This window comes from Pelophylax lessonae, assembly GCF_965119305.1.
Source record: "Pelophylax lessonae genome assembly, chromosome: 2".
Lineage (NCBI taxonomy): Eukaryota > Metazoa > Chordata > Amphibia > Anura > Ranidae > Pelophylax > Pelophylax lessonae.
The window spans coordinates 105,600,111-105,626,917 of record NC_138769.1 but is presented as its reverse complement, the minus strand read 5'-3'; the positions used below and the strand labels follow the sequence as shown (position 1 = coordinate 105,626,917).

The 26,807-nt window shown below is 50.0% G+C and overlaps 1 protein-coding gene across 1 annotated transcript; it reads left to right on the top strand.

Annotated features, from left to right (window-relative positions):
* Positions 1 to 5,549: 5,549 nt before the first annotated feature.
* Positions 5,550 to 24,735, top strand: LOC309547971 (uncharacterized protein; the record flags this gene model as incomplete). Its single annotated transcript, XM_082247963.1, has 3 exons — positions 5,550 to 5,786; positions 22,129 to 22,636; positions 23,345 to 24,735. The coding sequence occupies 3 exons, from the start codon at positions 5,550 to 5,552 to the stop codon at positions 24,733 to 24,735; spliced, it is 2,136 nt and encodes a 711-aa protein (XP_082104089.1).
* Between the last annotated feature and the right edge of the window lie 2,072 nt (positions 24,736 to 26,807).

The window sequence follows — 26,807 nt, the reverse complement described above, 5'->3', positions numbered from 1 at the left end:
ACATTTTTTTTGGGAATGTTATATAGCAGAATGTGAAAAATATTGTTTTTTTTTTCAGAATTGTCGCTCTTTGTTTATAGCACAAAAAAAAAAAATCGCACAGGTGATCAAATACCACCAAAAGAAAGCTCTGTTTGTGGGAAACAAAGGACATTCATTTTATTTCGGTACAGTGTCGCATGACTGCGCAATTGTCAGTTAAAATAATGCAGTGCCAAATCGCAAAATATGGCCTGGTCATTAAGGGGGCAAATCCTTCTTGTCCAGAAGTGGTTAATATCACTTTAAGTGCTGGTTCACACTTGTGTGATGTCAGACATCGCATGCGATTCACACCACATTGCTGCCCAGGTCACATGCGATGTCTGTGTGATGTGATTTCAGCCATACAAACTGTAAGGCTGAAATCGCATCACATTTGCACCAAAATGGTGCAAGTCTCAATTTTTGGTCCACACTGGAATTGGATCGCATGGATGTTCACACCTATGCGATCTGATTCCTGCACCATTTCACAGTTTGCACTGCGATCTTTGAACCAATCTGGGGGGTGTCATTAACCTTACATTGACATCCCCAGCGATTCACAGATCTCAGTGTGAACCAGTGTGCAATTCTGGTGCAATGTGGGAACCGGCACTGAATCGCAGGGTTTCCTGCATTGTACCAGTGTGAATCGGGACTAAGGTCTGGTTCACATTTGTGCGATGCGGGAACGCTGTGAATATGCAGCCTGTTCCCGCATCGCATCTGCACCTCTGGCAGTTCACACTGCCATATGCGATACGCAGGGGGTGTCAATTAAATGTTAACGACACCCCCAGTTTGATCGCATATCGCAGTATGATCTGACAGTTCACACAGGATCAGATCGCACAACTGTGAACCACTGTGCGATCCGATCCTGAGGCATCTCAAAAAATGCCTCCTGTGCGAGTTTGCTGCGGATCCGCTGCGAATTCAGCCATACAAAGTGTATACAAAGTGCATGGCTGAATTCGCATCCGCACATCAGATCGCATGTAATGAAGGAGCAGTGCGCTCCGAATTACATGCGATCAGCGCATCCGCACAAATGTGAACCAGGGCTTATACATAGGGAGATGATGGGAAGGAGTTTATTAACATTAACAGAAAGGGGTAAAGGGATTTCCAGTACTGGCAAAGACAGAGAGAGAAGGGGGGGGGGGGAGAGGGGTGACAGGTAGAGAGGGGGAGGGTGGAGAAGAGAGAGGGGGGGGGAGAGGGGGGGGAGAAGGGTGACAGGTAGAGAGGGGGGGTGGAGAAGAGAGAGGGGGGGGAGAGAAGGGGGGGGGGAGAAGGGTGACAGGTAGAGAGGGGGAGGGTGGAGAAGAGAGAGGGGGGGGAGAGAAGGGGGGGGAGAAGGGTGACAGGTAGAGAGGGGGGGTGGAGAAGAGAGAGGGGGGGGGGAGAAGGGTGACAGGTAGAGAGGGGGGGTGGAGAAGAGAGAGGGGGGGGGGAGAAGGGTGACAGGTAGAGAGGGGGGGTGGAGAAGGGGGGGGCAAGGTCTGGAGGGTCTGGTCCGTGAAGTGTTACCTCATGTGGAGTGATCCTCGGGCTCTTTCAGCAGTTTCTCAGTGTAAAGTGTCAGCTCGGCTTTTTAATCTTCCCGCCCACCTTCCTTCACAGACGGAGCTCAGCACACAGGAGGGGGAGGGGGGAGAAGAGATGTGTGAAGCCCAGGGCACGCTGCAGCCAGTGAGAGATACACAGAGAGTGACAGACTGTCACCTCTCTCTCTCACTCACTGATGATCATAGAAGCGCGGCACCGGCCGCCTCTGTTCTTCTCGCACATCGCAGACTGTCAGGGACTCGGAGGGGAGACCCTGATCAGTCTGCAGAGCCGAATGGAGAGGAGAGGGACATACTAAGAGGGGGAAATCAGCGGCAAGGCGCCCCACAGGCAGTGCGCTCTAGGCGATTGCCTAACTCGCCTAGTGGTAGCGCCGGCCCTGCTATTCTGACAGAACAGGGCATGGGAATCTGTGCCCCATCAGCATAGGTGCCAACTGTCCCGTTTTTGGCGGGACAGTCCCGCCAAATAGGACTTTGTCCCGGGAAATATAAACTTGTCCCGTTGTTCTAATTGCGGTCTGACATCATCTTGTCCCTGCGCTCACTCTCAGTGAGTCCACAGTCCAGCCGTCATTATCTTCTTGCCTTCCTGCTCAGGATGGCCGGTGGGCGCCCTGTGATTGGGCGAACTGTGGTGGGGGCTGGCCTCTGACTGTGCCTGTCGAATGGTAACTTCGGGTACGCCCCGCCCCCGCCCCGCCCTCTTACTCAGCGCGCTCAGAGCAGACACTCAAAGGCTGCAGTCGGTCGTCCTCTGAAGAAGATTGAAGAAGAAGAACATTCCTCAACTGTGAGTCAGACAGTGCAGTGCCTCAGCTGCCTGCAGATTTCTTTACAGACTCGATGGAGGAGACAAGGAGAAAGCAGAGTGAGTCAGACTCACTGTCTGTCAGTAATGTTTGTAGAGTCATTGGGGAAGAAAAAGATAGATTAGACTAGAGAAAATGAGGGGATGCCTGCCCTGGGATGCTAGAGAGGAGCAAAGTCTCAGCAGTGCCATAAAACAAGAATTCTGTCTGGAAGAGAGATAGGGAAGTAGCTATCTCTGTATTCTCTCCCTGTTCCCTATCTCTCTTCCAGACAGAATTTTTGTTTTATGGCACTGCTGAGACTTTGCTCCTCTCTAGCATCCCAGGGCAGGCATCCCCTCATTTTCTCCAATATCTCTCTTTTTCTTCCCCACTCTTCTCTAATAAACAGCACTCTGCTCTCTTCTTCTATAAAGAATTGTGAGTGTATGCCCTCACGTGAACGCGCCTAGGATTCTAATAAAGTGTATATGTGCAACTGTGATAAATAAATAATTGTAATTTAAATAATTTTTTTTGAGCCGCTAGTCAAAAACAACGAGTAGTTGTGTGCTTGGTGAGTGAAGGGGGGAGACAGCACTCAAAAGATACCACAATATCCTAATTCACATCATAAAGTGCAAATGATACATAATTCATAAAACTGCAAATAAAAACACACACTTAGAAATATTATGAAAAGTGAACCCCCAACGGGTTCTTCAGAGTGCTGAAATTAATAAAATTACTGTGCTTGACAAAGTTCAGTTTTAAATACTGGTGCAATAAACCAAAAATTCCAAAGTGCTATGTGCTCAGTGCAAAAAAAGGAGGGGATGTCCACATGCAGGATCGAAACACTGGGGGGAATCCGCCACCACGTTATGTACCCACTTACCAGATGACCCCTTGGGGTCTAGTTCAGGTAAATGGTCTTTGGAATGGTTCCCAGATAATCCACAACCATTCCTTTGTGTAGGTCCCACTAGGATGTGTATGAGGATTTACTACACTGCACAGACACAGACATTGTGTCCCAATTAAAAGCAATGGCAATGGATGTATGGAACGTCTGTGCATCCCTGTGTGGGTGAACAAGACCCTCACATAGGGCATTAACCACTTGACCTCATTTACCCTCCTTCCTGACCAGGCCATTTTTTGCGATACGTCACTGTGTTACTTTGCACCATCATGCAACGCTGAACCCAAATAAGATTTATGTCCTTTTTTTCCACAAATAAAGTTGTCATTTGATGTTATTTGACTACCCCTGGGTTTTTTATTTTTTGCGCTATAAACAAAAAAACTGACAATTTTGAAAAATAATCAATATTTTTTACTTTGTGCTACAAAACATATCCAATTAAAAAAAAAAAAAAATTGGCATAAATTTAAGCCAATGTGTATTCTGCTACATATTTTTGGTAAAAAAAATCCCAATAGGCATATCTTGATTGGTTCGCACAAAAGTTATAGCATCTACAAACCATGTATGTATACTGGAAAACATTATTTTATACTAGTAATCGCGTCGATTAGTGACTTACAACGGGACTGCAATATTGCAGTGGACAATCTGACACTCACTGACACCTTTGAAACTTTGTGGGAACCAGAGATACTAATACAGTGATCAGTGCTAAAAATTTGCCATGGCACTGTACTAATTACACTGACTGAGAAGGGGTTAAATATCTAGGGCAATCAAAGGGTTAAATGTGTGCCTAGCCAGTGTTTTTGTGTACACAGTGTGCTGCTTTCACTAAGGGATGTGCTAGATTTTATTCCCTACTTAGCAGGTAAACAAAACCCAGCACATCCCTGCTGACATGACAGGATGGAGCTCTGCATTGTTTACACATGCAGAGCTCCATCCAGTCTGTTTCCTCACCACTCAGCGGGTGCCAGCGGCCAGCCATTGGCCAGTGCCTGCTGATCCGCTTCTGCTGTGACCAATCACAGCAGAAGCGGTGGCCAGCAACACATGCGTGCCCCCTACCCAGAAGTGTATAATCATATATACTGTAATAATGTGATTCTGCTCAGAACAGCCGCCCTGTAGCAGTAATCTGCTATAGGGTGGTCTTAAAGTGGTTAATATTAGCATTATGTAACCTGTAGCACTTTTTAAAAAAAACAGTTCTTAGGCGTTTGCTTTGCGTTTTATTGATGAATAATGCCCCTGCTATACGTCATTCATGTACCTCCTGAAACCTGACTGGAATACTACCAGAGTCCAGCGGGACTGCGACATTGCGGCGGACAGATCGGACACCTAACTGACATGTTTTACACTTTTGGGGGGGCCAGTGACATTACTACAGTAATTAGTGCTAAAAATATGCACTGTTACAGTAAAAATGTACACTGGCAGGAAAGAGGTTAACACAGTGGTGCTCAAAGGGTTAAGTGTGAGCCTAGTTTTCTAACTGTATAGGGGATGGGCTTGTGAAATAACCATAGAGACCTGTGATCCTATAAAGGAGGAATACAGGCGCTCTGTGATAATTTCAGAGAGAACAACGGTCTGCTGTGTTTACAACAGCTGACCGTCCTTCTCTCTCAGCGGGGAGCGATCGCGGGTGCCTGGCAGCAATCGCGGCCGCCGGCCCCATGGATCGGCTTCCCCGCTGCGACGGGAGGTCGGGAACCGGTTAAATTCGTTACTATTGTAATTCCGTTATTCGGATACATACGAAATTTCAAAATGGCAAAAAAAATGTGTCCGAATTTCGATGTGGAATGAAAGGAAAAGGGGCATATAATTATGCCCCCAATTTTCCTCATGGGATAGTGACAGGGCCGTTTAGGTTGTTAGGCCTATACCATAGCTAATAAATAGGTATAGTGTCCCTGAGGCAAGGGTCAGCTGAACTCTTGACCTTGTTTCAAATCTGCTGCCTCTTTCCCGCTCAATTAGACTGTATCTGGGGAGATTAAGTTGTCCCCCTGTCTTTACAGGGGAGATTTGAGCTTTTACTCCTCTTCCCGCTCAAATTTGCCGCCCAAACTGCTAGCCAGTTCTTTCCAGAACCCAGATTTAGGGCTATTTAAGGAGCTCCTCGGTAGCCGATTCCTCAGACCACCTCAGCAAGATCAAAGAAGCTGTTGGCGTTTCGGGTTATTCCCAGGATAAGAAGTGGTTCCTGTCATCGGAAGGATGAGCCTCCTAAGACGCCAAATCGAGAGTCCCGGAGAAGAAGGGGGTGAAGAGTGGATTCGGCGGGGTCTGGACCTATCTTTCGGGGCAACTCACGGGACCCCATCCGAAGCCGGGTCGGTCGTACCCCCTGCCAGGGATTCTACAGCCGAGGGCGGAAGCATTCAGGATGGCTCGGGTTCCAGTACGAGAATGCCATCACCACGGGAAGCGGATGAGGAGGAGCGTTTGCAACCGGTAATGCGCAGCCGCGGTGATTCCGTCACGTCCGGCCGTGACGATGGCCCGGCAAAACGGAGGCGGGTTCCCCGCAGCAGATTTTCTCCCCCCTCTAACAGGTATTCCGGATCCAGGAAGGCTCCGCGGTCCCCCAGGTGCAGGCGCGGGAGCGGAATTGAAGAAGGAACAAGCACGGGAAGGCTGGCCAGGAAGCAGGCAGCGGAAGAAGGAGAGAGGCAGCCACCGAACAGTCAGCCCACCAGGATGACAGGCAGGGCCAGAGTGGGACTCATTTTCAGCCCTGGAGTTTCATGCCTTAGACCAGCCCACTTTAGTTCAGGACTGACTATATTAAAATAATGTAATTTAAACCTCAGAATATAAGTTTGCAATGGCGCACTGTTCTCTATAGCCTTGTAATTCATTCAGGGAGAGAGAGAGAGAGAGAAGGAGGGGTGAAAGAAAGAGGGAAGGAGAGAGAGAGAGAGAGAGGTGGAAAGAAAGAGGGAAGGAGAGAGAGAGGGTGGAAAGAAAGAGGGAAGGAGAGAGAGAGGTGGGGGGTTGAAAGAAAGAGGGAAGAAGAGAGAGAGAGAGATAGAGAGAGAGAGAGGAGGGGTGAAAGAAAGAGGGATGGAGAGAGAGAGCGAGAAGGTGGGGTGGAAAGAAAGAGGGAAGGACTGACCCCCCCTACACTGACCCCCCCTACATTGACACCTAAACTGACCCCCCTACACTGACACCTACACTGACCCCTTCACTGACCCCCCTACACTGACCCCCCCTACATTGACCCCCCTACACTGACACCTCCCTTCACTGAACCCTTACACTGACCCCCCTACATTGACCCCTTCACAGACACCTAAACTGACCCCCCCCACATTGAATTGACACCTACATTGACCCCCCCTACACTGACCCCTTCAATGACACCTACACTGACCCCCCTACATTGACCCCCCTACATTGACCCCTTCACTGACACCTACACTGACCCCCCCCCTACACTGACCCCCCTCCACTGACCCCCCTAAACTGACCCCCCCCCCCCACATTGACACCTACACTGACCCCCCTACACTGACCCCCCCTACATCGACCCCCCTACACTGACACCTCCCTTCACTGAACCCTTACACTGACCCCCCTACATTGACCCCTTCACTGACACCTACACTGACCCCCCTACATTGAATTGACACCTACATTGACCCCCCCTACACTGACCCCTTCAATGACACCTACATTGACCCCCCTACATTGACCCCCCTACACTGACACCTACACTGAACCCTTACACCGACACCCCTACACTGACACCTCCCTTCACTGAACCCTTACACTGACCCCCCTACATTGACCCCTTCACTGACACCTACACTGACCCCCCTACATTGAATTGACACCTACACTGACCCCCCTACATTGACCCCCCTACACTGACACCTCCCTTCACTGAACCCTTATACTGACCCCCCTACATTGACCCCTTCACTGACACCTACACTGACCCCCCCACATTGAATTGACACCTACACTGACCCCCCTACACTGACCCCTTCAATGACACCTACACTGACCCCCCCTACATTGACCCCCCTACACTGACACCTACACTGAACCCTTACACCGACCCCCTTACATTGACCCCCTCACTGACACCTACACTGATCCCTCTACACTGACCCCTACACTGACCCCCCCTACACTGACCCCCCCCCACATTGACACCTACACTCACCCCTCCTACACTGACCCCCCCCCCACATTGACACCTACACTGACCCCCCCACATTGACCCCTTCACTGCCACCTACACTGAACCCCCCCCCACACACACACACACATACACACACACACACACACACATTGCAGCAGTGGCATCTGTAAACCTCTAGCTGCTGCCTCTGCAGCTAAAATGGCGGGAGTGATAGGGAGCTGTAAAATGAGCCTCAGCAGCATGTTTTTTGTTTGCCAACCGCAAGTGTAAATGAGCCCAAGGCTAGGTTCACACTGTTACAGGTGGTTGTATGTGCGGGACAGCGTGTAAATGGCACCTATTCCCACCTGCAGGAAAAAATCCCTGCTCTTTTACAGATGTGCAAGGCTGCCATTTATTCCTTTTGGCACTCCTGCGCATCTAAAAATGCAGCACATTTTTTGGTGCAGGAAATTGCACGGTGCTTTTGCATTTTAAAGGCTTATATGCAAGTAATTTGGCATGCAATGGTTATGGGGGCCCGGGTAATTTTTAAATGAGCAGTAATTTACTCATGCATAAACTGAAAGCATCAAAATGAGAAATAACAATAAAATAAAAAACTCCTTTCACTATAGTGCCTGGGGGGTCCAATTAGTCTATCTGTAAAGTGGCACATCTGTACTGTGTATAGAAGTTGCTGCAGAAACAAATGCATTTATAAAGCCAAAAAAATTACATTTTCCCTGCAAACTTTCTTTATTTTGTAAACAACGGCTTGGGGAGCCAATCTGTCTGATAAGGCCACAATGTAGTGCACTGGGAACAAGATTAGAGATTTTTTGGATAAATTCTGGTCTTTCTTCTGCAGACTTCGGATAGAAGTAACCAGGTGCGGAAAAATTGGTCTTTAGGTGTCTGTGGTGCCTTCACACCGTAACTCTATATAGCTACTCTTGATAAAAGCAAGACTTGCCTTGCTATCAAAAATTGAAATGATATGCACCTAGGGTCGGGGGACAAGGGGTGGGCAGGAGGGGCGCCCTGGGCACTGTGGTGTCATGTGAGTTGAGGGGGCACCTCAAAGAGATTGGGGGAAAGGGGATTTGTGTTGGGAGGAGGAAATTGGGGGCGGCAGATGATAAGAATGGTTCCAGGAGGGAAAACTTGGGGAGGTGATTTGGGGGGATTTGTGTCGGGAGGGGGGAACAGGACTTGTGCTAGGAGGGGGGATTTGGGAGGTTTGTGCTAGAAAAGTTAGGGGAAGGGATTTGTGCTAGGAGAATTTTTTCTTTTTTTAGAGGGGGGGATTTATGCTATTTGGGATGATTGGGGGGTATTTGTGCTAGGAGGGTAACTTTGGGGGGGGGGGGGGATTTGTGCTGTGATGGGAAAGATTGGTGGAAAGGGGAATTTGTGTTGGGTGGATTTGGCGTGGGAGAGGGAGAGGAACTATGCTCGGAGAGGACATTTTTGGGGTAGAAGATTTGTGCTAGAGGGGGACATTTTTTGGGGGGGGGCTATTTGTGCTGGGGGCATATGGGGAGGCAGGATTTCAGCTGGGGGGTAAAGATGTGTGCATGCAGATTAGTGCTTGATTTTTATGGGGGGGGGGGGAGGTGGAATTTCTGAAACACAATTCTCATACATCTTGGGGGGGGCACAATTTGGCATGCTTGCCCTGGGCTCTAGATGACCTTGTCCCGGCACTGGCACTGATAAAGCAGCACTGATGGGCACTGATGAGGTGGCACCGATGAGGGGGGCACTAACATCCAGCACTTATGGACACTAATAGGTGGCACGGATAGGCAGCAATGAGAGACACATATAGGTGGCACTAATGGGCACCGATAAGTGACGCTGATGGGCACTGATTGGCAGGACTGATGAGGAGGCACTGATGGGCACTGACAGGCATTACTGATTGGCACTAAAAGGCATCACTTATGGGCACTGACAGGCAGCACTGGTGGGAACTGATTGGCAGCACTGGTGGGCACTGTTGGGGCTAAACTAATAATCAGGGCACTGATGATCAGTGTCCGGATTGCCAGTGCAGATGTCCTTGCTGAGGAATGCCGCTTACCAGCTCTCCTCTCCTCACGTGCTGTCAGCGTGAGGAAAGGAATTCCAACAACTGGCATTTCTTGCTTACACTGTGATCGGCTCAGGTTGGACACATAGGCTTTTTACCGTGATCGGTGATGCGATGTGTCCCAGGGATATATGATCATATACTGTATCTCACAAAAGTGAGTACACCCCTCACATTTTTGTAAATATTTTATTTTTTCTTTTCATGTGACAACATTGAAGAAATTACACTTTGCTACAATGTAAAGTAGTGAGTGTATAGTAGGGATCGACTGATTATCGACAACACCGATATATCGGGGGGCCGATATGCACTTTCCTCGATATATCAGAATCGGCCCCGGAAGTTACTGATATTGCCGATATTGTTGTGACGTCATTGTTGCGCTGCACTCGTTCTGCCTTCTAAGACCACCTCCCACACCTGCGCGGTGCAGACGTGATGTTACTCTCCGCGCGCTGCACACGTTCTGCCTTCTAAAACTGCCTCGGACAGCCTCGTGTGCAGCCAGCTGCAGTCCGTTTATGGTGCTCACAGTGCCAGCCAGTTACCCTAAGGCCTCGGCTTCAGCCAGCCACCCACCCACCACAGGGTGCCAGCCACAGCAGGGTGCCAGCCGCCAGCCATCCGACCCACAACAGGGTGCCAGGTCAGCATCCAGCCACCCACCCAACAACAGGGTGCCAGCAGCCAGCCACCCACCCCACAACAGGGTTCCAGCAAGCCAGCCACCCACAGGTGACACCAAGCCAGCCACCCACCACCACACAGTGTTCCAGCAAGCCAGCCACCCACAAAAGGCCAGGGTGAGTGACACCAAGCCAAAGCCAGCCACCCACAACAAGGTGACACCAAGCCAGCCACCCACAACAGGGTGACACCAAGCCAGCCACCCACCACAGTGTTCCAGCAAGCCAGGCAGCCACCCACAGCAGGGTGACACCAAGCCAGCCACCCACAACAGGGTGACACCAAGCCAGCCACCCACAACAGGGAGACACCAAGCCAGCCACCCACCACAGTGTTCCAGCAAGCCAGCCACCCACCACAGGGTGACACCAAGCCAACCACCTCCCACCACAGTGTTCCAGAAAGCCAGCCACCCACAGCAGGGTGACATCAAGCCAGCCACCCACAACAGGGTGACACCAAGCCAGCCACCCACCACAGTGTTCCAGCAAGCCAGCTATCCACAACAAGGTGACACCAAGCCAGCCACCCACCACAGTGTTCCAGCAAGCCAGCCACCCACAACAGGGTGACACCAAGCCAGCCACCCACAACAGGGTGACACCAAGCCAGCCACCCACAACAGGGTGACACCAAGTCAGCCACCCACCACAGTGTTCCAGCAAGCCACCCACACTGCCAGGCGTCAGCCACCAAGCCACAACAGAGTAACAGCAGCCAGCCACCCCACAACAGGGTGCCAGCAAGCCACCTAAACTGCCAAGCGTCAGCCACACATACCTGCAACAGGGTGACAGCAGCCAGCCACCCCACAACAGGGTGCCAGCAAGCCACCCACACTGCCAGGCATCAGCCACCGACCCACAACAGGGTGCCAGTCAGCCACCCAAACTGCCAGGTGTCAGCCACACATGCCCGCAACAGGGTAACAGCAGTCAGCCACCCCACAACAGAGTGCCAGCAAGCCACCCAGACTGCCAGGCGTCAGCCACCAACCCAAAACAGGGTGCCAGCAGCAGCAAGCAACCCACACTTCCGGGCGTCAGCCACCGACCGACCCACAACAGGGTGCCAGCAAGTCACCTACAGCAGGGCAGGGTGGCAGCAGCCAGCCAGCTATTTTTTTAACTTTATTGTCTCTTTCAAATTGCAATGGAGATGGATGAGGACAGAAAAAGTAAAAGTGTGGTCTGGGACTATTTCTCATCTCAACCATCTCCAGTAAAAGCAGCAGTGTGCAATACGTGCACAAATATAAGCATGGGCTAAGTAACTGCAAAAAACAAAAATATGTCTATAAATCTTTGGGCCCATCTAAGAGTTCATCATACTCAATTATATCATGCAGCACAGAAAAAAACAAAATGAATATCAATGAGATTTTGAACCTCCTCCACTATCCCAGACAACAATAACAGATATGTTTCTGAAAAAAAAATGGGTGTCTCTGTCTAGATTCAGATCAGATCCCAACTGCTGGGCAGAGTAATCACAGAGATGATGGTCACTGATAACCAGCCATTTGCAATGGTGTCTGACTCAGGATTTAAGCGGTTGATGTCCATACTTGAGCCAAGCTACACACTGAAAAGTGAGAAGTATTATCAAACCGAAATGCTGGGAAAGATTCACCAAAAGGTAGTTGAGAAAGTAAAGACTATGCTGCAACCAGGGAATGCTGGCAACTCACTCTCATTCACGACTGACAGCTGGTCCGGACAAACAGAGTCAGAGTCGCTAACGATTCTTACATTTGAAGAAATATTGCTAGAGATAGAGTAGAACGCACCACATCCCTATAATTAAAGTAACTACAATGAGGGGGCAAAGTGGGACTTTAAAGGTGCAAATGATGGAGAAAAATCTGGATTCTCAAAAAATTATACATTTTATTACACATAGAAAATAAAGACAAGACAATACATCAATATTAAAATTGGTAAAATCAAGAAAATGCACTCGATAATATCAACTCTACATGTTTCGCCATCTTCATAATAGCTTCTTCAGGAGTTTTGATAGATATTTCTTGAGAGTGAGCATTTCTAGGTTACAAAAAGAAAAAACGATTCTTACATGCCACTTCACAGACAACTCCACAGAAGGTGGTAGAACGTACCAGGCGCACCTCCACACATGGGACACACAGCCGAGGCATCAGCATGATATTTAGATGTCATGATGGGCATCAAGTAGGCCCTATGAAGTATAAATCACTGGGTCAAGCGGTCTGATAGCTTCGGGGATACTAACTTACAATTGTCAAGGGCATCTTCCCACTCCTCATCCTCTACGGGTCCGACATCTCCCTCCCATTTAGTTTTAATGGCATAGGCTAGTACCGTGGAGGCAGGTAGAAGGAGCGCATTGTAGAGGTGTGAGATAAGCTGCTTAGATTCAGAACCCCTAAGTACTTCTGTTATGGAGATTGGAACTATGTCCCGCACTGGTTGGGGAAATTGAGAGGAGAAGGCATGGCGGAGTTGCAGGTACCTAAAGAACATTTGGTTTGGAAGGTTAAATTGGTGTTTCAGTGTATCGAACGTTTAAGGTTGCTGCTGGTCAAAAGTTGGGCAAGAAAATGTACTCCGTATCGGGTCCAGGCATGTGCATCAGGAACAGAGGCCAGTTCAGGGAGACGAGTGTTGTGCCACAACGGTGTATGTTCATGAAGTGAGGGGAGGTCCAGTTTAATGGACACAACATCCCACACACATCTGTAGTGGTACAGCATAGACGCCCCATCTCCCCGGGACTCAGCTCCCTGCACACCTGTTAGTATCAGGGATAGGGGGTCAGCAGATGCACGGGCCCATGCCGGAGCGAGGAGGGCCAGGAATCTTTCTCTGTCTGTGTTATGTAGATGGAAGAAATGGGATATTTTTGATGCCAGATAATACATGTTAAAGTCAGGGAGCGCCAGGCCACCTAGGTCTGTGGGATTTTTGAGTTTCCTCCATGCAAGTTTATGTCGGCTGGAGCCCCATATGAAGGGTTTAAGAATGGAGTAAAATTGCAGGAAGTATTTAAGCGGAAGATAGAGCGGGAAATGCCACAAAATATATAGCAGTTTGGGCAATAGGACCATTTTCACTAGGTTGACTCTCCCCCTCACCCCCAGCGGAAGACGCGCCCAAGTCTGGGTTTTTGTTTTGAGTAAGGTGAAAAGGGGTTGCAAATTATCAGGCAGGTAGTGCTTAGGGGAGTTGGCGATCCTTTACACGCTCCACCGTCTGTAGAGGGAAATGCGGGTCTACCGGGCGGGAGGGGATATCATCTATGGATAAAATTTGAGATTTATCCCAGTTAATCATTAAACCCGAGTAACGGCCGAAATGTTCAACAAGCAACAGGGCAGTACGAAGGGAATCACCCAGATCAACCAGGTACAGCAGAGTATCATCCGCATACATACTTATTTTTTCCCCCAAGGCACCGGCCCGGAGACCACGGATACCAGGGTGTGTCCTGATAGTGATCGCCAGGGGCTCGGCAGCCAAGGCATAGAGGAGCGGGGAGAGCGGGCAACCCTGCCGGGTCCCTCTAGTAAAAGGAAACTCCTCTGACATGCACCCATTGGCCAGAGCCCTGGCCACCGGGGCCTGATACAGAACCCGGACCCACCGGATAAAATTGGGGCCGAAACCATAGCCCTCGAGGCAACGCCAGAGGAATCTCCACTCCACCGAGTCAAATGCCTTGGCTGTGTCCAAGGACACCACCACCCTAGAGCCTGAATTGTCGTGTCGTGCCTGTAAATTCATGAACAGGCGTCTCAGATTGAACGAAGTGTTTCTACCAGGCATGAAACCTGACTGATCCGGGTGAATCAAGGAGAGGATTACCTTGTTGAGTCTGATTGAAAGCACTTTGGCCAGAATCTTAACATTCACCTGTAGAAGGGAGATTGGGCGGTAGGAGGCCGGTAGGTGGGGGTCTTTACCAGGTTTGGGGATTAATACTATGAGGGCTTCGCATGTAGGGGGGTAAGGAGGAGGTATCAAAAGCTGTTTCAAACACGGACAGAAGTTGGGGTGCTAGGACATCAGAGTACGTGGAGAAGAATTCAATAGGTAGGCCATCCAACCCGGGAGACTTAGACCTAGGGAACTTGTCAATAGCCTCTACTATTTCCTCCTGCGTCAGTGGGGCTTCCAACAATGTCAATTGTTCCTCAGTCAGTTGCGAGAGCACATCCAGGGACAGGTAGGGAAGGATTGGGGAGTCGTCATCTGGAGCAGTGGAAGTGTAAAGGTCACGGAAGAAACCACGGAAACAGTCCTCCTCCCTGGCAGGGTCTGAAATAGGGGCACCGTCAGCTGCGTGCAGGGTGATCACAACCGGAGGCCTGTTGTTGCTATGGACTAGATAGGCCAGAAGCTTGCCCGCACGTTCACCATGTTCGTACAACCTTTGTTTCTGAAAAAAAGAGGGCTCTACGCGCCTTTTCATAGTCTAATTGTTCTACCACTCTAGTAAGAAGTTTAAGTTGGTCCGCCCCAGGAGGCATTGGATCGGCCAAAAAGGCCTCCTCCGCCGTAGCCAGGGCCTGCATGGCCTGTGTATACGCCTGTGCAGAGTCAGATTTGATGGCCTTAATGGTGGCGGTCAGGATCGCCCGGGGATGTAGTTTGAAAGTCTCCCAGACCACAAGAGGGGAAGCAGAGTCGATGTTATCAACAAAAAAATGCTGCCAGTCTTCGGCTATATTCCTCTCTTCGGGAATTAGAGAAAGCCAAAAGGGGTTCAGTCGCCAAGCGGGCCTGACCCGCTCACCACGGAGGCGCACTGATATCCAATAGGGTCTGTGGTCAGATAGGCCACAAGCATGGAAACCAGCATTGAGTAATCTAGGGAGCAGGGAAGGGGAGATAAGGATGAGATCTATATGGGACATAGAACGATGGGTGGAGGAGTGACAGGAGAAGGCCTTAAGAGTGGGATACTTGACTCTCCAAGAGTCCAGAAGATTGAATTCCGCCATCAGGCGGGCAAACCTGGTAGTAGTGGGTTGAGTCGGAGGGGCCCCGGAGATGTGCAATCTATCCAGACTAGGATTCATGGTGTTGTTAAAATCCCCAAGCCAGAGCACAGGGATATTAGGGTGTAGCATCATGAAGTCTAGTCCTTCAAGCAAGATGGCCGAGGAAAAGGGGGGGGGGGACATAGAATGCCATATGTAAATACAGGTCACCATATAAGAGTACCTCCAGAAACACAAACCTGCCTATGGGGTCTACTAGGGATCCCCTGAGCTCAAAGTACACAGACTTAGCGATCAGTATCGCCACTCCCCGAGAGAGTGAGGTGAACATGGAGGTGGCACTGAGAGGTGGCACTGCTGGGCACTGAGAGGCGGTACTGACGGGTGGCACTGATGGGCACTGATAGGCGGCACTGATGGACACTGACGGGTGGCACTGATGGGCGGCACTGATGAGCACCTATGGGCAGCACCATCAGTGCCCACATTTAGTGCCCATAGTGCTGCCAGTCAGTGCTCATCAGTGCCTAGATGAGCAGGCACTGATGGGCACTGACTAGCAGCACTATGGGCACTGATTGTGGGCATTGATGGGGGGCACTGATGGCGGGCACTGTGGGCACTGATGGCGGGCACTGTTTACCTTTAGTAATCAGGGCACTGGTGATCAGTGCCCTGATTACATCGCTGTGTGTCCCCAGCGGCTGACGGCTCCCCCTCCTTCCTCACACTGCAGGCTCTGTGTGAGGAAGGAGCTCCGGCGATGAGAGATGATCTCATATGTTTACATATGAGATCATCTCTCATTGGACGGCTTGATCACGTGGTGAATGGCCGCTGTGATTGGCCATTCACCACGATCTGTGATCGGCCGTGTCCAAGGGACACGGCCGACACAGATTCTCCCCGATGCGCGCTCGCGGGAGCGCGCGGGGGGCGTGTCACTGGGAGGCCGTTTGAAAACGGCCTCCCGAAAATTCAAGTCCGCGCTGCAGCCGTATATAGGCTGTAGCGCGGATGGGAGCAGGTTAATTTAAACACCTTGCTAATAGCACTATCTACATGTTTATAATTTAAAATATTGATATTTGCACTGTTTACCACAGAATACGGGCATTTTAGGTACTTTTTTTGCAATGTCGAGGGGGCATCCTGGGTGAGTTCCCACACTTTTTTTCCCAGGACTTGACCCCTGCTTCTGATCTGTGAAATGTTTTGTTGTGTGTAGATTTGCAGAAATGATTGCAGGTTCTGTACTAGAATGGTTAGTGCTCCTGTCCAGTGTACAGCATGTCTGGGGTCAAGGCTGTCATTGTTATTATATCAGTGATTGTTAGGGTGGATTGTGTGGTTACATGTGTGCCTAGCAGGCTGATCAGTCAGTTTATCATCATTGGCTTGTCTGAGAGTTTAATTTACTTCCTTAGGGTGTTTAACCGGTGGCCGACCGCTTACCGCATATTTACTGTGGCAGTGTGGTTCTCCCAGGCAAACCGACGTAGGTATACATCGGTCGTCTGCTGGCAGCTAGGGGGTGGTGCGCTCCCGCACCCGATTGTCAGCTGGGAAGCCGATGCAGCAAGCAGGCGGCTCTGATTGCTTCCTGACACCTGCGATCGTTCCCCGCTGAGAGAGAAGAACGGTCAGTTGTTGTAAACACAGCTGACAGTTCTTCTTCCTGGAATGATCATAGAGCCCCTGTGATCCTTCTCTATATAAGATTACAGGTCTCTATGGTCATTCCACAAGCCATGCCCCCCCCCCCCACAGTTAGAAACACGCCCCTAGGTACACATTTAACCCCTTGATCACCTATACTGTTAACCCCTTCTCTGCCAGTGTCATTATTACAGTAACAGTGCATATTTTTAGCACTGATTACTGTAGTAATGTCACTGGTCCCCCCAAAAGTGTCAGAAAATGTCAGTCAGGGGTCCGATCTGTCCGCTGCAATGTCACAGTCCCGCAAAAAAAATCGCAGATTGCCGCCATTACTAGTAAAAAAAAAAAAAAAAATGACATAATTCTTTCCCCTAGTCAGTAGACACAATAACTTTTGCGCAAACCAATCAAAATATGCTTATTGCGATTTTGTTTTTACCAAAAATATGTAGCAGAAAACAAATTGGCCTACAATATTAAAAAATTTTGATTTTTACATTTTTTGTTTGGGAATGTTATATAGCAGAATGTGAAAAATATATATATTTTTTTTTCAGAATTGTCGCTATTTTTTTGTTTATAGCGCAAAAAATAAAAATTGCACAGGTGATCAAATACCACCAAAAGAAAGCTCTGTTTGTGGGAAAAAAAGGACATCAATTTTATTTAGGTACAGCGTCACACGACCGCGCAATTGTCTGTTAAAGTAACGCAGTGCTGAATCGCAAAATATGGCCTGGTCATTAACCGGTTGCCGACCGCCGCACGACTATATACTGCGGCAGTCAGCCCCGGCCAGGCAGAGTGACGTAGGGGTATGTCACTCGCCTGTCACTGACTTGTGAGCCAATTGCGGGCGGGCGCGCGCCCGCCCCGGCTCGTTCACTGACAAGTCAGTGCGTGTGACCGGCGGACCCGATCGCCCGCCGGTCACTCACGATCGCTCCGGTGAAGGGAGAAAGTCAGGCGGCTAATGTAAACAAGCCGTCTGTCATTCTCCCTGGTGTAAAAATGAAGATCAGACGGTTCTACTATGTAGGACCGTTGATCTCTGTTTTTACACCAGTAGCCATGTCCCTTTACAGTTATAAACACGCCCATAGGACACACTTAACCCCTCCCTCTCCAATACAGTTAACCCCTTCCCTGCCAGTGTCATTTTTGCAGTAACAGTGCATATGTATAGCACTGATTACTGCAGTAATGTCACTGGTAACCCCAAAAGTGTCAAAAATGTCAGTCAAGGGTCCGATCTGTCCGCCGCAATGTCGCAGTACCGCAAAAAAAATCGCAGATCGCCGCCATTACGGGTTAAAAAAAAAACACCAAAAATGACAAAAATCTTTCCCTTTGTTAGTAAACGCAATAACTTTTGTGCAAACCAATCAAAATACGCTTTTTGCGATTTTTTTTTTTACCAAACATATGTAGCATAAAACAAATTGGCCGAAAATGTTAAAAAATTTAAATTTTTTTTTTGGGAATTTCAAATAAAAAAATATGAAAAATATTGTTATTTTTGCAAAATTGTCGCTCTTTTTTTGTTTATAGTGCATGATCAAAAAATCGCACAGGTGATCAAATACCACCAAAAGAAAGCTCTGTTTGTGGGAAAAAAAGGACGTCAAATTTGTTTAGGTACAGCGTCGCACGACCGCGCAATGGTCCGTTAAAGTCACGCAGTAAAAAATTTGCAAAAAAAACCCTGGTCAGGAAGGGGGTAAAATCTTCCGGGGCTTAAGTGGTTAATAGATGGCTATGATGATTGTTAAGTACATGTCTCTCTATGGCTGCTTTGCTGGTTCTTTCGGTTTTGTGTTTCAGGTGACAAGCTGCCAATTGCTGCTAGGAAGTCTCAGCTGCTGAGCTCTGGATTGCTGACAAATCTTTTGGCGGGAAACATCTAGCCAATGAGTGTAACCTTTTACTTATATCCTCTCCTGTCAGTGGGCGGAGTCAGCATTTACCTCAGGTCTGTCAACTGGACTCACCGCTGGGATTATCCTCAGCTTTCATTCTGGATATTTTATCCTGCTCTCAGCCCATAATGGATATTTTACTTCATGAACTACTTCAAAGGACAAATTCCCCTGGAGGAAGGCTTGCCGCTCTCTTTTTTTTTTTTAACTCCCCCCCCCCCCCTCAGTTTTTAGTAGTGACAGCTCTATCATCACTTATATCTGTGGGCCCGGGGCCAGTATTGTGCTTCTCATTCCTGAAGTAGCAGGGCTACCCTGTATACTGATGGTAATAGGTTACCTGAGGCCAGCCAGGGAACTTTTCATCTATCTGTAGGCAGACCAGGACCTACGGCAAGACCATTGGAGCATCACATCACCACTGGGACCAGGTTGCCATTGGGACTTGGCAGGGACCAGAAGAGGAGGACCGCTGACTGGAAGTGTCAGAGCACAGGCCGATAGGGCAGGAGCTACCATGAAAGAATACGCAGGACGAGGAGGCCCGAGTCTTCTTCAGACACCCACAGAGACACGGATCCTGCCACCATGAGCCAGGTAGGCAGCGGGTCTGAAGCTGCTACCATGGGCCGACAGCGTGATCAACACCTTTCCAACAGGACCCTCATCATCATCATCATCATCAATCATCATCGCTTCTCGGCCTTTTGGCTAAGATCAAGTGTAGTATCGACTTTAGCCCTTAGGGGTGTCTCTGCTTTACGGCTAGGACGTTGAGAAACATTTGTATCTATCCAAGCCATTTGGTCCTTGTGGGGTACCCTCTGCTCGGCCTTGTAGGATCGTTGATTAAATTCAGCTTCACCTACTCGCTGCTATTGGGTTAGAGGCTTAGCCCCCACAAGGAACGAGATTGCGATCTTCCCTCCTCCCCCCCCCACTCTGCGCTACTACCTTCGGGCAGTAGGCGCACAAGGGCCTTTTTAAAGGCTGCAAAAGAGTGAAGACGCCGAGGAATAAGAAGGAAGCCGCTGAAGTTCTCCTGAAGCGACTACCGACAAACTCCTCCGTCATGGGGAAGAGCACCGGGAAGAAAAAGAACGTCCCCGCCACTTCTGCCAAGACTCCGGGAGAAGTCGCCTCAACCTCCACCCCCACCCCGGCCGCCTCAAGCAAGCCGGGCTCAGCAAGGCCAACCAGGTCCGCAGACGGGCTTCCTACCCTGGAACCCTGGATGAGGCAGACAGTGGTGCTGCAACTGAAGGAGGTGGACGGAAGAGTTCCCGACATGACCCCGGAAATCTTCGGCAAGAAGATGATCCTCGAACAGGGGTTCAGCAAGGCGGAGACACTGTCCGTGCAGACCTTCATGAAAGGTATATTCTATATAACTTTTGTGTCTTTACAGGTCTGTAGAAGATACTGGGAGGCGGTGAAGAATTGTGGCCCGGAATCCCCTTTCCGCAACTTCGTTGCGAACACTCCCATTCAACGGGATGAAAGGCGGGTAACGGTGTCCATGAGGAACCCCCATACCCCAGGAAAAGACATCGCCACCTACCTCCAGAGGTTTTGCATCGTGGCCAAAGACCCAGTCCGAATCCTCGATGTCAACGGCTTCTGGACAGGTAAGTGGGCAGTTTCTTGCAGGTTAAGGAGAGAGCCTTCGGGGGATCTCCAACACCTGAAGTCCCACTTCTCTCTGGGAGCCTCCGCAGGACTCCTGTACTACGCAGACATGCCCCATATCTGCCACAGGTGTGGCAAGCATGGCCACGTAAGTATGGAATGTCAGGAACCTTCTTGCAGGTTCTGTCGGGTTGCAGGCCATGAGACCAAGGATTGCCCGAGGTCCAAGACCTGTAACCTCTGCGGATTGGCGGAGCACGTCTACAGAGACTGCCCCCAGAGATCCCGGTCCTACGCTGGAGCCCTGCTCAAGGGCAGAGCCCCAGACAGCGCTGGGAAAAAGAAGCCAGGGGAAAAGACTGCGAAGGAACCTCGGAAAGCCACTGGTGAGTCCCCCCCTCCCCAGGCCCCTACCACCTCCTCCGACCCATCCCTCCCCAACCCCCCTGAGTCGGAGGTGACCTCACCTGCCCCTGCCCCTCCCCCCTCCCAGCCCCCCCCCGCCCTGTCCTCCATGGAGGACTTCCCCACCCTGCCCACCGCCCCCCCCACCCCACCCCCCACCAGCAAAGGCCGAAAACGGAACCTAGACAGCCCGACAACTGAAGAACCCACCAAGCGGCCCACCGTGGCCCAGCAAGATGACAACGCTGGACTGGACCCAGTGGTGGAGGACCTCGAGGACCTTGAGTCTGCGGGGGAAGATGAAGGAGAAATGCAGGAAGGTAAGGATCTGGCTCCCCCAGAGACTGACCTCACCCAGGACCTGATGGACAGCATCCTCGAGGAGAACGGCCTGAACCAGGACACTGGACAGGCACAAGAGGCAGTGGAAGAACCACCCCCCCCTCAGGGGAGGTAAGTTCAGCCCACCTGCTAGCTAGCCCCTTTATCTCCTTTACATGATGGCAGAGATCTCCATCTTTTCCATTAATGTTAGGAGCATCAAGGATGCGTCTAGAAGACAGGTGGCGCTGACTTTTCTTTCCACTCAGCAGAGTGATGTCTACATGCTCCAGGAGTGTGCCCTACCCTTCTCGAGGAGGTACACTCATCTGTCCTCCCAGTGGACCCATGGTCCCTCCTACTGGTCTGGGGGTGTCGATTGTAAGTCTGCAGGGGTAGCCATTCTTGTCAGGGGTAGTCGTTTCACGCTTGACTCTGTCCATGAGCTCGTCTGTGGCCGTCTTTTGGTCATAGACGGCTCGTGGGCGGGAGAGCCAGTTAGGCTCATCAACGTGTACGCCTCCCCAGATAAGAATGAGCGACTGGAGCTTTTCCAGACCCTGCGGACCCAACTCATCACCACCAGGGCAGTAGTAATCGGCGGTGATTTTAACTGTCCGATCGAGGAGGATGGGCGCAGCTCCAGCATGTACGCAAAGCTCGACACCACGTCTAGGCTGCTCAAGGAGATGATTGCGGAGGCCTCCTTGAAGGACGCCGTGGGATCCATAGGGAAAGGTTCCGTGAACTATTCGTGGTGCCGTCCTGATGGATCTGTGCGTTCTAGGATAGACTTCGTGCTCACCTCCAAGACAGTCAGACATCGCGGGTCCTCCATGGTCCCCTGCTTTTTCTCTGACCACAGGGCCATTCACTTTCGGGGTGACCTGGGCGAGGGCTTTGCCCCCGGCCCGGGCTCCTGGAAGCTGAATGGTACCCTGCTGGAAAATGAGGAACTGCTGGAGGAACTCAGGGAGGCCTACATTACCTGGAAGGAGGACAAAAGGTGCTTCAGAAAGGTAAGCGACTACTGGGAGTTTGTGAAAGTCAAGCTACGCAGCTTCTTTCAGGCAAGGGGACGCCAGCAAGTGTGTGCCAGGAAGAGGGAACTCAGGAGACTGCAACGTCAGTTGCAGTCCCTGCAGGACCTTCACCACTGTGGCTGGGACGTTAGGCAGGACCTGGAGGACACCAAGAAGAGCCTGAAAGGACACTTTGAGGAAGAATCCAGGCACCTCGTCTTCCGTTCCAAGGTGGAGAATCTTGAGAAAGGTGAGAAATGTAACTCTTTCTTTTTCAGGAAACTCCACTCAGGACACACTCCCTTGTCTGAGCTGCGGGATGAGACCGGAACACTCCAGAAGGGGAAGGAGGCTGTGATGCAAGTGGTCAGCGACTACTACACCAACCTCTACTCCCCGAAAGAAACAGATACGGCTGAGGCCGACAGGTTCTTGTCAGGTATCACTAACCAAATTGATCCTGCAGGTATGTCGGCAATCAACGCCCCCTTGGCGCTGGAGGAACTGCACTCTGCCGTCAGATCCTTTAGGCAAGGCAGGACCCCGGGCTGCGATGGTCTCCCAGCGGAGCTCTATGTAGCGCTGTGGGATCTCGTTGGCCCGGACCTGCTCGAGCTGTACGAGGAGATGGTGGTGGAGGGCACAATGCCTCCGTCGCTGAGGGAGGGGATGATCACGATTTTGTATAAGCGTAAGGGGGAGAGAGGGGATCTGAAAAATTGGCGTCCCATCTCTCTCTTGAACGTGGACTACAAAATCCTCGCCAAGGTTCTGGCCAACAGGCTGAAATCTGTCATCGGACAGATCATCCACCCGGATCAGACTTGTGGCATTCCTGGTCGCAGGATTGCGGACAGCCTTGCGCTTGTCCGGGACACGGTCCAGTACATTCGAGGCCGCCGTGTGCACGCGGCCCTGGTCAGTCTTGACCAGGAAAAGGCCTTTGACCGGGTCTCCCATGAGTTTATGTGCAGAGCTCTGCGCAGGTTTGGTCTTGGGGACATGTTTTGTTCGTATGTGAATGTGATGTACAATGACATTTGTAGTACGGTGTTGGTGAATGGCTGGAAAACTGACCCTTTCCCTGTTCTCTCTGGGGTCAGACAAGGCTGCCCTCTCTCACCTCTGCTTTTTGTTTGCTGTATAGAGCTCTTTGCCGAATGCATCCGACAGAACCCAGAGATCAGAGGGATCACCGCACCGGGACCGGACAGAAGGGTTGTCAAGTGCTCACTCTACATGGACGACGTAACGGTGTTCTGTGCTGACCAGCGCTCCATCGACTCGCTCGTCCAGACCTGTGAGGACTTCGGCAAAGCTTCAGGGGCAAAAGTCAACTGCGGGAAGTCAGAGATCATGCTCTTCGGAAAGTGGTTCCTGCCTTCCTCTGCATCAATCCCTTTCGGCATCAAGGCGGACTTCATCAAAATTCTTGGAGTTTGGTTTGGAGCTGAGGGCGCAGCCCTGAAGTCTTGGGAGGAGAGACTGTCCAAGATGAGACAAAAGTTTGGACTATGGAGCCTCAGAGAACTCACCATCGAAGGGAAAACACTGGTACTCCGCAGCGAGATCCTCCCTGTGTTGCAGTACCTCGCCCAGGCCTGGCCCCCCCGGGTCAACACCTGCAAGGCCATCACCAGGGCGGTGTTCCACTTCATCTGGGGCTCCAAGATGGACAGAGTGAAGCGAGCAGTCATGTTCAAGGAACCCCTCAAGGGCGGTAAGGGCGTGCCCGACATCGCAACGTTACTGGGGGTGTTCTTTGCCTGCAACTGCATCCGCAGAACTCTGATTGACAGAACTTCGGACTCTGGAGGCAACTCCATGTCCCGTTTTTTCCTCCTGCCTCTCTGGAGGTCCCTTGGATGGGACAAATGGGACAGCTCCATCCCCTACAACTGGGACACTCCTTGGTACTACTTGGACACTTTCAAGTTCATCAAGGAGCAGGGGCTGCATGGAGTTAAGCCCGACTTGTGGAAGCCAAAAACTATCTACAAGTTGATCAGAGCATCGGACATTGCTGAGACTGTTCCAGGCCTCCCTTCAGCCACTTGCAAAGTGGTCTGGAGGAATGTTTCTTCAAAGAGACTCACCAACAGGCATAAAGATCTGGCGTGGATGGCTGTCCAGGGGGGTTTGCCACTCAGGACATTTATGCATGCCAGAAACTTGTGCAGATACAGGCACTGCCCCTTTTGTATCATCCACGAGGAAACGTCTTTTCACGTTTTCTGGGAGTGCTCATTTGCACAGAGCCTGTTGAGGGCCTTGGAACCTGAACTGAGAGACTTTGTTCCACAGACTGCCATCACACATTTTGCTGTGCTGAATGGACTTTTTCATGGAACTTTTTCCCAGGAGGACATTGACAACGCCTGGCGGGTGTTGTGTTGCTTTAAGGACGCTTTATGGTGCGCCAGAAAGCGCCTTATCCACCAGCGGGAGAGGATGTCCATTGAGGACTGTCGCAGACTGGTTCACAGTCTGCTCAGAGACTATAACCTGATGGATCTCATGGAGGAAGAGGAGGTCTGAAGATTTCCCCTTCCCCCACTCTCCCTTGCGTGTCTTTGTCCATTCAATAAAGCTTCGGGCCTGTGATTTCATTCCCCTCCCCTTACCCCCCTCTCCCACCCCCCATCACACCTGTTGCTTTTTTGAAATGTTTATTATTTGATATCGTTTAAGGAATGCAACGTATAGATAACGTATTTTTCAGTTTTCATGCTTTAGGGGTATTGCGGCGTCATGCATGATGTGATGGCACGGGGTACCCTTACTCCGCACAACACATCAGGCATCATACCGCAGAATGAATGTATGTGATTGAATGTATTTATTAGTATGACCGGAAATGTATTGTAATGTAGTGTATTTATGCGCTGCGTCGCAGTACAGGGGAGAATGTACCCCGACAAAAGTATTGTTTTTTGTATATCTTTTATGCAAAATAAAGATTACATTTTCAACAAAAATCAATCATCATCATCATCATCATCATCCACCATCATCATCCATCATCATCATCATCATCCATCATCATCATCCACCATCATCCATCATCATCATCATCCTCCATCATCATCATCCTCCATCATCCTCCATCATCATCATCATCCATCATCATCATCATCCACCATCATCATCATCCACCATCATCATCCTCCATCATCATCATCCATCATCATCGTCATCATCCATCATCATCATCCACCATCATCCATCATCATCATCATCCTCCATCATCATCATCATCCATCATCATCATCATCCACCATCATCATCATCCACCATCATCATCCTCCATCATCATCATCCATCATCATCATCATCATCCATCATCATCATCCACCATCATCATCCTCCATCATCATCATCCATCATCATCATCATCATCCATCATCATCATCCACCATCATCCATCATCATCATCATCCTCCATCATCATCATCCTCCATCATCCTCCATCATCATCATCATCCATCATCATCATCATCCACCATCATCATCATCCATCATCATCATCCTCCATCATCATCATCTAGGGGTAAGTGAAGGCTCTGAGGGCTGGGAATGTACACAGACTTCACTCTGTTCTGTCTGCTTCAGTCTCCTCTGTGTCAGCGTCTTCCCTGCTCAGTGCGCTCTGTCAGCCTTTAGTCACCCCTTTAGTTCACTCTCCTGTCTCCAGTGCTTTCATTTATATTTCACTTATCACACTTCTGATCTGTGAAATGTTTTGTTGTGTGTAGATTTGCAGAAATGATTGCAGGTTCTGTACTAGAATGGTTAGTGCTCCTGTCCAGTATACAGCATGTCTGGGGTCAAGGCTGTCATTGTTATTATATCAGTGATTGTTAGGGTGGATTGTGTGGTTACATGTGTGCCTAGCAGGCTGATCAGTCAGTTTATCATCATTGGAATGTCTGAGAGTTTAATTTACTTCCTTTACAGAAATTAGGGTGTTTAACCGGTTGCCGACCGCTTACCGCATATTTAATGTGGCAGTGTGGTTCTCCCAGGCAAACCGACGTAGGTATACATCGGTCGCCTGCTGGCAGCTAGGGGGCGGCACGCTCCCGCACCCGATCATCAGCTGGGAAGCCGATGCAGGGAGCAGGCGGCTCTGATTGCTTCCTGACACCTGCGATCGTTCCCCGCTGAGAGAGAAGAACGGTCAGCTGTTGTAAACACAGCTGACAGTTCTTCTTCCTGGAATGATCATAGAGCCCCTGTGATCCTTCTCTATATAAGATTACAGGTCTCTATGGTCATTCCACAAGCCATGCCCCCCCCCCCACAGTTAGAAACACGCCCCTAGGTACACATTTAACCCCTTGATCACCTATACTGTTAACCCCTTCTCTGCCAGTGTCATTATTACAGTAACAGTGCATATTTTTAGCACTAATTACTAATTACCCCCCAAAAGTGTCAGAAAATGTCAGTCAGGGGTCCGATCTGTCTGCTGCAATGTCGAAGTCCCGCAAAAAAAAACGCAGATTGCCGCCATTACTAGTAAAAAAAAAAAAAAAAATCACATAATTCTTTCCCCTAGTCAGTAGACACAATAACTTTTGCGCAAACCAATCAAAATATGCTTATTG